General features: G+C 60.9%; 2 protein-coding genes across 3 annotated transcripts in view; one reads left to right on the top strand and one right to left on the bottom strand.

Moving 5' to 3' along the window:
* Positions 1 to 10,438, top strand: part of CBFA2T3 (CBFA2/RUNX1 partner transcriptional co-repressor 3) — a 68,049-nt gene that overhangs the window by 2,052 nt on the left and 55,559 nt on the right. The gene's annotated exons all lie outside the window — the stretch shown is intronic.
* Positions 8,326 to 9,066, bottom strand: LOC134757479 (uncharacterized). The gene has a single exon (XM_063699814.1). It carries the CDS (start codon positions 9,064 to 9,066, stop codon positions 8,326 to 8,328), a length of 741 nt encoding a protein of 246 aa, XP_063555884.1.

The following is a 10,438-nucleotide window of genomic DNA, read 5'->3' as shown; positions in this document are numbered from 1 at the left end:
CGGCAGGTTGGGTCACTAATCCCCAAGATCCCAGCCCTCAGGGCTGCACTGGGGAGGGCCGGGCCTTGCCGCTGCCGCCTCTGGGGTGGCAGGGAGGGTGTGAGGTGGGTGAGGCATTTCCCCGCCAGCTTCTGGAACCATCTTGGGGCTCTCCGCTGGCCTCCCCCTTCCCTGCTGCACCGTTAGCAGGTTGACTTTGGGGTTTTCTGATTCATCCTCAGCCTCCCACAGTGCCAGGGTGGAAGGATGGTGCTTGAATTAAGTGGCTCTGAATTTCCTTCCCTGGCGGGGAGGAACCAGAAGCAACTTCAGCGTGCCCCAGTGCCGTGTGTGCCACGCGGGTGTTCAGACCCAGCATGGAGGGAGCAGCAGCCTGCCCCAGTGCTGTGTGTGCCACGCGGGTGTTCAGACCCAGCATGGAGGGACTAGCAGGGCCTTGTTAGTGGTGCCACAGGTGAAGGCGCTGGCGTCTCCATGGGGCTGCTCTCCTGGCCCGCACTTGCTGCACTGCCTGCCTGTGGCCTGTGTCTCCTGCTCACAGGGTCGTGGAGCCTTCCTGGGTGGGTCTTAGAGCCTACAACAGCGCTGGGGCTTACACACACTGTCGCGTCCCTGTGATACCCACGAGGGCCGTGGAGCCTCTTCCTGGCTGGGTCTCAGAGCCTACAACAGCGCTGGGGCTTACACGCACTGTCGCGTCCCTGTGACACCCACGAGGGCCATGGAGCCTTCCTGGGTGGGTCTCAGAGCCTACAACAGCGCTGGGGCTTACACGCACTGTCGCGTCCCTGTGACACCCACGAGGGCCGTGGAGCGTTCCCCGTCTCCGACGCCGGGAGAGGTACAGTCACTCCACAGGTCATGCAGGGAGCCAGTCTGGCGGTGGGCTGCAGCGAGTGTCTCCAGGCCCCTGTCCAGCCCCACCCAGGCCCTGTCCAGCCCTGCCCGGGCGTTCCTTTGCCTGTGCCGTCGGTCCCCATCCCCAGCCTGCTGGGCCACATTCTTAGAGCACCTGAGCACCCCCAGGGGGCTGGGGGATCTGGCGGCTGAGGGCTCGGTCATGACTCGGGGTTAGCACTGTAGGTGCAAAAGCTCTCACCTGGACACAGGCCCTGGGGCCCATCTGGGGTCAGGGCACAGGTGGGAGAACTTGACCTCTGCCCTGCCTGGGTCATGGAGCCCCAAGGCCAGCCTCGTCCCAGCTGCTCTAGTTCTGCACCTCTGGCCAGCCCCACCTCTGCTTCCCGCCCTGCTGTGCAGGGGAGGGAGGTTGTTGTTGCTAAAGACCCTCCAGAAGCCGCTGGAACATTGCCCGGCTATTATCACAGACATAGCGTCCACTGTCCATAGAAATCCACGTCCAGGCAACCGATGTCACCTCCCAGGCTGGCCCCAGGCCCCTGGGGATGGAAGGGACCCAAACTCTACAATTTGTCAATGCCGGAGGGTGGCTTTGCCACCACTTCACTCACAGGACAAAAAGTGCCTGTCCTCCAGTGCTCATTCCCTGGGCAAGTATTGATCGAACACCTACTCCATACCAGGCGGGGGCAGAGTCACATGCAGTGAGAGGCACCCAGGCCCTGCATTGGATCCTCATGGCAGCCAGCTCTGAGGGCACCGCTGCTGCCCCACTTTCCAGACCGGGAAGCCGAGGCCCACAGAGGTTCCTAGCTCACAGCGCAGGAGCCCGACGCGGGTGGGTTCCACGGGGCTCTGCCTGCGACACATCCGGGGTGGTCAGGCCCCTGGAACTTCCCAGTGAGTTCTGACGCGGGAGGGCCAGCGTGGGGACGGCAGGGAGTGGGCCGGGAGTGTACAGAGTCCAGTGCACACTGTGGGCTGGGACCCGCTGCCTCGCAGGGGCAGGAGGGGGTGGAAACACAACTGCTGGGGTACTGGCTAGGGAGGTGCAGGCCGCTTGAGGGCAGCTCAGAGGGAGGCTCACGACAGCGTCACCATCCCTGGTGTCAGGGCCAGGTTGGGTGGACACCACGCTGTTCGTCCACCTCGTGGCTCAGTCTCTCTGGGAATGCCTGCGTCAGTGAACCACACCCCATATCCTTTCCTGGGGGTTTTATTCTCCACCCCCTGACTTTCCTGGGCAGAGTGAGAAGGCCTGGTTCTGCTTCTGCGGTTCTGCAGGCCGGGACCCTCCTTTCAGCGGAGCCCAGGCTGCGATGCGGGAAACAGCCCACCGGGCAGGCCTGGGAGGGCCGCCTTAGCCAAGAGCAAATGCAGGCAAGGGCTTTGCTTGTCTGGAAAAAAAATTCCTGGAGTGGAAACCGCCCTTGTAGCATCAGTGGAAAAGACTCAGGCGGAGACCTGGCAGTTGGGCTGGAAACTGACGATGAGGAGAGTGAGAGATAACTGCTCTCCAGTCCCCACTTCTGAGCTCGCAGCTTGCCCCGAGGGTGGGAGCTGGGGACTCAGGACCCGCCGGGATCCGGCTTTCCGCCTGTGCTGTGGCAATGAGTTTCCTGTGGCAATAAAACAGAAGTTCAGACTTCTGCTTTTTGTAATTCGTGGGACCTCACTGAGAGCCAGATGTCACTGGGAAGGAAAACAAAGATGAATTTGGCCGTAATAAGGAAGATGTCTCCCGGAGCCAAGCCACCAGCAGCCCAGCCGGCAGCTCACCCCGCACTGCTCTCGGCCCCCTGCCTCTGCGTTTCCCGCCCGCTTAGCCACCCAGGGCCGGTTCTGCCCCCTGTCGGGTCTGGGCAGCTTAAAGCCTCCTTGGCTGCCTCTGAGGCTGGGGTCGTGGTGGATACTCGGCTGCCCCTGAGGCTGGGGTCGTGGTGGATACTCGGCTGCCCCTGAGGCTGGGGTTGTGGTGGATACTCGGCTGCCCCTGAGGCTCGGGTCGTGGTGGATGCTTGGCTGCCCCTGAGGCTGGGGTCATGGTGGACGTGGCAGGAGGAGGTTTGGGGAGGAAGTCCGGGCACCCGGGCAGTCTTCTGTTTACTCAGCAGAGGAAAGTCCACACCGGGGAGGCAGCAGGTGGGACCTGCCGGAGACCAGGATGGGAGATACCTGGGAGACGCCCAGGAAACGCCCGGGGCAGTCAGGAGGGCTCCTGTGCATCCTGGTGGCCCCAGGTCACAGATGGAACTCATGAGGAAGTCCCCGCCCAGTGTACCCGACCTCCCTGAGTACCCGGGAAAGCCAGGGTGCCATCAAGCTGGCAGGGGAAGCAGCTCCAGCTGCAGTGAGACCCTCTTACAGGTGGGGAGGGGCTCCCCAAGAGGGCCAGGGGTGACTGCAGCCCTCTGCCCTGTTCCCGGAGGCAGCGGGGAGGGGGATGGGCAGCCCCTCGCCTTCTTGGAGCCCCCACCTGGATTCGACTCCCCTCCCAGCAGCTGCGTGACCTACAGCACATATTCCCATCTGTCCCTCAGGTCTCAAACGCAAAATGCAGTCACAAAGGCATCTACCCCTTCGGGCTGTGATGAGCGGGGAAAGGTCTGTGTGTGTCTGGGCTGGGACCATCAGCCTCGTCCCCTTTCTGGGGGGACACCCGGTGGTGTCCTGAGGCTCAGTGGTGGATGCGGCACGATGCAGCTCTGCACCCAGGCCCCCTTCTCTGCAGGCCCCCGAACAGAAGTTCATTGTCTGCGCCTTTGCAAAATGGGGTGGTCCAGAGAGACCACCTCGATGGTCAGACTCCGGCACAGCCCAGACCCCAGGCCCTGTGCCTGCTCCACCCACGAGAGGACAGCCTGCAAGCCTGGGGCCAAGCCCTGGGCCCCCGGGTGCACCACGCCACCTGCAGACCCATTTACAGAGGGGAAACTGAGGGTAAGATCAGTTGTACTCTAGTTACTCCCTGTCAGAGGCAGAATTCCCACTTGGGAGCTGAGGCCACCTGACTCGAGCCCTCCAGAGCCTAGGTATTTCTGCACCACCAGGGTCCCCACGCAGGTGGTGGGGGGCTCTCACCAGGCCTGGGGATTGCCGGTCCCCTCCCCTTGCCTTGGCCACCACACCAGGGCTCCACAGCCTAATCCAGCCCAGCCTGTACTCAGAGTGCAGTGGACATGGGGCCCTTCCATGCAGCCTCTCCTGCGCCAGAGACATCAGAACCCAGGACTGCCCCTGACCGGGGGCAGCATTGGGTCTCTGGGTCGTGGCTGTGCCCAAGTGGACAGAACAGGGGCCCTGGGTGCTGGACTCCACGTATCCCTGTGCCTGATGGCGGCTTGCAGCTCCACCACGTGGCCTTCAGCTCCCTTAAGGAATGCGTCCTTCTGGCCGGGCGCGGTGGCTCACGCCTGTCATCCCAGCACTTTGAGAGGCCGAGGCGGGTGGATCACGAGGTCAGGAGATCGAGACCATCCTGGCTAACACGGTGAAACCCTGTCTCTACTAAAAAATACAAAAAATTAGCCGGGCGTGGTGGCGGGCGCCTGTAGTCCCAGCTACTGGGGAGGCTGAGGCAGGAGAATGGTGTGAACCCGGGAGGCAGAGCTTGCAGTGAGCCGAGATCGCGCCACTGCACTCCAGCCTGGGTGACAGAGCGAGACTCCGTCTCCAAAAAAAAAAAAAAAAAAGAATGCGTCCTTCTGAACTTCGGGGGTGGAAGAGGGCAGGGCACGGCCCTTCATGCCTCTTTCTCAGCGTCTCTTCCTCCCTTACCAGGCCCTGCCAACAGCAAGAACAGGCAGGCAGCGAGGCCAGACTCCTCTCTGCTCCTCTGGGCCTCCGTGTCCCCATCTGTCCCTTGCGGGGGTTGGTCAGCACCGCACACTGTGCACAGGGAAGATGGAGCCTCGCCTGTCGCCCCCCGATGGTGCCAGCCGTGCCGGCCAGGTGTGTGGCTGAGACCCTCTCTGTGTGGCCCTGCTGGCTGCCGTGTCCCCACCGTGCCTCTGCGGCCAAGCTGCTCCTTCACGGTCCAGCACTGTTCATGCCCAGAAGCCCAAACCATCCAACAGGGGACCTGGGAGCAGAGTGTTCGGGAACGTGCACGGAGCCTCCCCTTTGGGCCCAAGTCAGCCCCTCCTGTGACCTGAGCAGCCACCGTGGGGCAGCCCTTCTCGCCCGTGCCTCCGTGTGCCGAGGGGCGTGGGGCAGCCCTTCTCGCCCGTGCCTCCGTGTGCCGAGGGGCGTGGGGCAGCCCTTCTCGCCCGTGCCTCCGTGTGCCGAGGGGCGGCCTCTCCCAAGGGAGCTTCGGCATGCCAGGGAAGGGGCGTGGATCATTTCAGACTGTCTCGTGGCCACGTTGAAAAAGGGAAGAAGAGACCGGGCAAAATTAATGTTTATAATATATAATCTTACTTAACCCAGTGTGTCCAAAACTCATTATTTTCGACATGCACTGATTTTTAAGCGACTGAGGTATTTTATTTCAGCTCTCACGGGGGCAGCGTGCAGCTTGGCTCACTGGGGTCTCGCCTCTGTCCTCCTCGTGCCGGTCTTGTGCTTGCGGCTGCTGTACTGCACAGAGCAGAGGGATGGGGATTTCACCAAGTCACACACGCATGGCATGAAGTGGCCGCTATGGCTGTGGGGATGCAGATGTGTGGCACTGTGAGGCGTGTAGAGGCGTGTGAGGCGTATAGAGGCATGTGACGTGTGCAGAGGCATGCAGACGTGTGGCACTGTGAGGCGTGCAGTCTAGGACCCCGCCCTGGGGGAGTGCAAAGCAGCCCCCAGGAGTTGACCAGTGAGGCAAACGGGAGGTGCACCAGGCAGGGCTGGGGCCACAGGGCAAAGCCTGTCTGGAAAGGAGAGAAGGCTGGTGGCTTGCACACTGAGGGCCTGGCCTGTCTCTGGGCGTGCGGACTTCCATCAGAAGTGACATCTCCAGGTCCTGGCTCCATGCCATCACCTCCCTCGAGCTCCCAGGACCTGGCCCAAGAGGCCATTTTTCTTTTCTTTCTTTCTTTTTTTCCCCCAGACACAATCTCACTCTGTCGCCCAGGCTGGAGTGCAGTGGCGCAATCTCAGCTCACAGCAACCTCTGCTTCCCGGGTTCAAGTGATTCTCCTGCGTCAGCCTCCCGAGTAGCTGGGATTACAGCCACACACCACTGCACCCGGCTTTTTTTTTTTTTTTTTTTTTTGTATTTTTAGTAGAGACAGGGGTTTGCCATGTTGGCCAGGCTGGTCTCGAACTCCTGACCTCAGGTGATCCACCTGCCTCAGCCTCCCAAAGTGCTGCGATGACAGGCGTGAACCATCGCGCCCTGCCTCTTTTTTCCCTTTACTTATAGTCGGGGTCTCCCTCTATCGCTCAGGCTGGAGTGCAGTGGTGCGATCATGGCTCACTGCTGCCTTAACCTCCTAGGCTCAAGCGATCCTCCCCCTTCAGCCTACAGAGTAGCTGGGACTATGGGTGTTCACCACTATGCCCAGCTAATTGTTTTTTTAATTTTTAGTTTTTTTGGTAGAGATGGGGTCTTGCTACATCGCCCAGGCTGTCTCAAGCTCCTGGGCTCAAACGATCCTCCCGCCTCAGCCTCCCAAAGTGCTGGGATTGTAGGCGTGAGCCGCTGCGCCCAGCTTAAGAGGCTGTTTTATGGTCATTGAGTCCAGCGCCAGGGCGGCCTCTTTCCTGGAAGTGTGTGCTCTGCCTGTTTTCCGGGATGGGGAAGCGGGGGCCATGTGAGGGGCCACCTGGCAGGCTGTCTCCACGACGACAGCAGCCCCAAGGTCACTGCGTCGGGTGCCGTTGCCAGGGGCGCACGTGCAGGTGCATGTGTGTGAAGTCTGAGTGTGTGATGGTGTGCACACGTGTGCATGTGTGTGGGGTACCACGGTGTGAAAACCGGGCCAGGAGGAAGCATGACCTATGACCTGGCTGTCCAGACTCACAGGGGATCCCCACAGCCAGCCTCAGAGAATGTTCCACAAGTGATAAGTGCCTCGGCGAAGTGCTTACCCTCCCCAAACCCTCCTCCCCATCCCTTCTGCACTGTGACCCCTTGAGAGCTTTTATAAAGCGTGAGCCGTGACACCAGGGCTCACCGTGGACCACAGCACCTACATCCAACCAAACCTGCCCAGACCCTGGGACCATGCTGCCCCAGGACTGGGGTGACCAGAGGGACAAGCAGAGGCCTGAGCTGCAGGCCGGTGCCCCCAGCACCTGCTCACTCTGCACCACGGGGCCAGCCCACGGCCCTTCTCCACCTCTGGCTCGTCCACGGGGCCGGCCCACGGCCCTTCTCCACCTCTGGCTCGTCCATGGGGCCGGCCCATGGCCCTTCTCCACCTCTGGCTCATCCACGGGGCCGGCCCACGGCCCTTCTCCACGTCTGGCTCGTCCACGGGGCCGGCCCACGGCCCTTCTCCACCTCTGGCTCGTCCTTGGCACATGAAGGAGCTTCTGCCCAGGAGACCTTCGGGTTGGAAAGGTCACTTGTCACTTGCCACAGACCGGGTCCTTGTGAGCGCTTCCCACCCTTAAGGGTGTGCTTGTGTCTCTGGAAGGGGGGTGTTTGCAGCAAGAAGGTCGCTCAGCTCCCACTCACTCCAGCCACCAGCCTTCTGGGCCTGGCCTCCACCCTCCTGGTTTCCAGCACAGCCAGGCTCACAGAGCCAGGGCTGGGGTCACAGCAGTGCCTCCCGCTACCTGCCTGCAAGTTGGCCCCAGTTGACAGGAGCAGGGTCCCGGGGAGGGAGGCTGAGCCCCTCTCACATTTGAGGTGCCCAAACTCAGGGAAGAGGTGGCCTGGCTCCACTCATCACTCCTGGGCTGTTAGCAACGTGGATGGGTCCCTGGCAGGGGCAGGTTAATAGTTCATGAGCTGCCTGTCTCAGTCTCCCCGCTGTTTTTTTAATTGTGGGAAAATACACGTAACCTTTATCGTTTTAAGCATCGTGTAGTTATAGTGTCACTTCAGTAGCACTAAGTGCACTCACAATGCAATGCCACGCCCCGCCGCCAGCTCGCTCCCACACGTGCTCATCACCCTGAAAGGAAACCCCACTCCCACTGCCACTCACTCCTCCACCCCCAGCCCGCAGTCTGCCCCTCCCCATCTCCTCACTCCTCCACCCCCAGCCCCCAGTCTGCCCCTCCCCCATCTCCTCGCTCCTCCACCCCCAGCCCCCAGTCTGCCCCTCCCCATCTCCTCGCTCCTCCACCCCCAGCCCCCAGTCTGCCCCTCCCCATCTCCTCGCTCCTCCACCCCCAGCCCCCAGTCTGCTCCCTCCCCATCTCCTCACTCCTCCACCCCCAGCCCCCAGTCTGCCCCTACTCCTGCATCTCTGTGAGCTTGCCTGTTCTGGACACCGCGGATGAAGGTGACGGGGCCACGTGTGGCCCTTGCGTCTGGCTTTGTCAGCTCGGGGCCTTCGTGGCTCCCCACACTGGAGCCTAGTGGGGAGCCTCCTTCCCCGTGGCTGAGCTGCACTGCACTGTGCAGAAAGACCACGTTTTGTGTGTCCGTTGATGGACGCGTGGGTTGTTGCCCCCATTGTGGTTATGGTGGACCATGCAGCTGTGGGTATGGGTAGCTTTTGCCTGGACGATGCAGATGTGGGTATTGGTGACTTTTGTGTGGATGATGCAGATGTGGGTATTGGTGACTTTTGTGTGGATGATGCAGATGTGGGTATTGGTGACTTTTGCGTGGATGATGCAGCTGTGGGTATTGGTGACTTTTGCGTGGATGATGCAGCTGTGGGTATTGGTAGTTTTTGCGTGGATGATGCAGATGTGGGTATTGGTGACTTTTGCGTGAATGATGCAGATGTGGGTATTGGTGACTTTTGCGTGGATGATGCAGCTGTGGGCATTGGTGACTTTTGCGTGGACCATGCAGCTGTGGGTATTGGTAGTTTTTGCGTGGATGATGCAGATGTGGGTATTGGTAGCTTTTGCGTGGACCACGCAGCTGTGGGTATTGGTAGTTTTTGCGTGGATGATGCAGATGTGGGTATTGGTAGTTTTTGCGTGGACCATGCAGCTGTGGGTATGGGTAGCTTTTGCGTGGACCACGCAGCTGTGGGTATTGGTAGTTTTTGCGTGGATGATGCAGATGTGGGTATTGGTAGCTTTGGCGTGGATGATGCAGCTGTGGGTATGGGTAGCTTTTGCGTGGACGAATGTCTTCATTTCTCTTGGTTGGATTCCTAGGAGTAGAATCCTTGGCTCACCTGGTAACTCTGGGTTTAATTGTCCACGGGGTTTCAAGGGATAAATTATCAAGAAAAGCCACTGTCCTGGTGGGCAGGGGGCTTGGCCTTGCTGTCACCGGGTCCTCCCACAGGCCCGTGGGAGCAGCCCTCACCATGCCTCTCACAGGCGATGGTGTGCTGGCCCCGGTGATGGATGCCGTTGCCTGAGGTCACGGGCTGGTTCAGGGACGCCCTGGGTTGTTTGCACAGCGGCAGCCAGACTGCCTGCAAGCTGCTGTCCTGTTTGATTCCACAAACAGTTATGGGATCTCTCCAGCACCTGCTCTCTGACCGCGTGACTTGTGCCAGATTCTGTACCTGGTTTCTTTGCTTCTACCCCTGCCCCCCATCCCAAGTCTATTTTGCACTTGGCAGCCAGATGGAACCCATTAAAGGCCAGTCACAGCTCTCCAGGAATGGAGCCGAGGTCCTCGTGGGGCCTCCAAGACCACACAAACTCCCCTCCCTTCCACCACCCACTCTGCTCCGCCTTGCTGCTGGCCCCAGTGCCTGGAATGTTCCCCCGACGCCTGCGTGGCTCCCAGCTGCCCTCCTTCAGGCCTTGCTCAGATGGCACCTTTTCAGTGGCCGTCCAGTCACCCACCCGTGCCTCTCCCAACCACCACACCTCCCAGCCTCGGTCTTGTACGTTTGCTGGGTCTTGTATGTTTGCTGGGTCTCGTACGTTTGCACCCCCAGCCTCGGCCGTGGGTCTGGTACGTTTGCACCCCCCCCGGCCTCGGCCGTGGGTCTGGTACGTTTGCACAGTATTCCTGGGCTCCCGTCCGAGGTCAGCTCCGTGGGGCAGGACTTTTGCCTGTCTGCACCTGCACCTGACACACGAGGTGCTCAGTACACAGGCACCCTGTCTTGCCTGAGGGACGGTCCCCATACCCCACCTGGCGGGTGACAGCGCCCAGGGTCGCCGGCTGCTTCAGGGACGCCCTCACTGGGTGCTGGAAGAGGGTTGTTTGCACAGCGGCTGGGCTGCCTGCAAGCTGCCGTCGTATTTGATTCCACAAACAAATACATCCCCTGTGTCTGCTTTCCAGCCCTGGGGCTTGATCATGGGTCTCGCCTGTGTGGGGGCAGCTGGACGTGTGGCCACAGAGGCAGCTTGGAGTGACCTGGCATTGTGACTCCCTCACAGACCGGGCCCGCTCCACCTGGTCATCGGCCCCCAAGGCCAGGGAGTAGGGGAGCGTCCCCTAAACCACAGGATCCCAGAAACGCCCCCAACAAGGACAGCTGTGCCACACGCCAGGCAAGAAGCTGCCCCGGGCCCCAGTGCTGCCGAACAAAGCACCCCA

Source organism: Gorilla gorilla, chromosome 18 (assembly GCF_029281585.2).
Source record: "Gorilla gorilla gorilla isolate KB3781 chromosome 18, NHGRI_mGorGor1-v2.1_pri, whole genome shotgun sequence".
In the NCBI taxonomy this organism is placed as follows: Eukaryota; Metazoa; Chordata; class Mammalia; order Primates; family Hominidae; genus Gorilla; species Gorilla gorilla.
The sequence above is the reverse complement of the archived record's forward strand: the minus strand, read 5'-3'. Positions and strand labels throughout refer to the sequence as shown.

Excerpts from the sequence above, each read along its gene's own strand:
- LOC134757479 (XM_063699814.1), bottom strand. The coding sequence starts at position 9,066 with ATGAAGACATTCGTCCACGCAAAAGCTACCCATACCCACAGCTGCATC.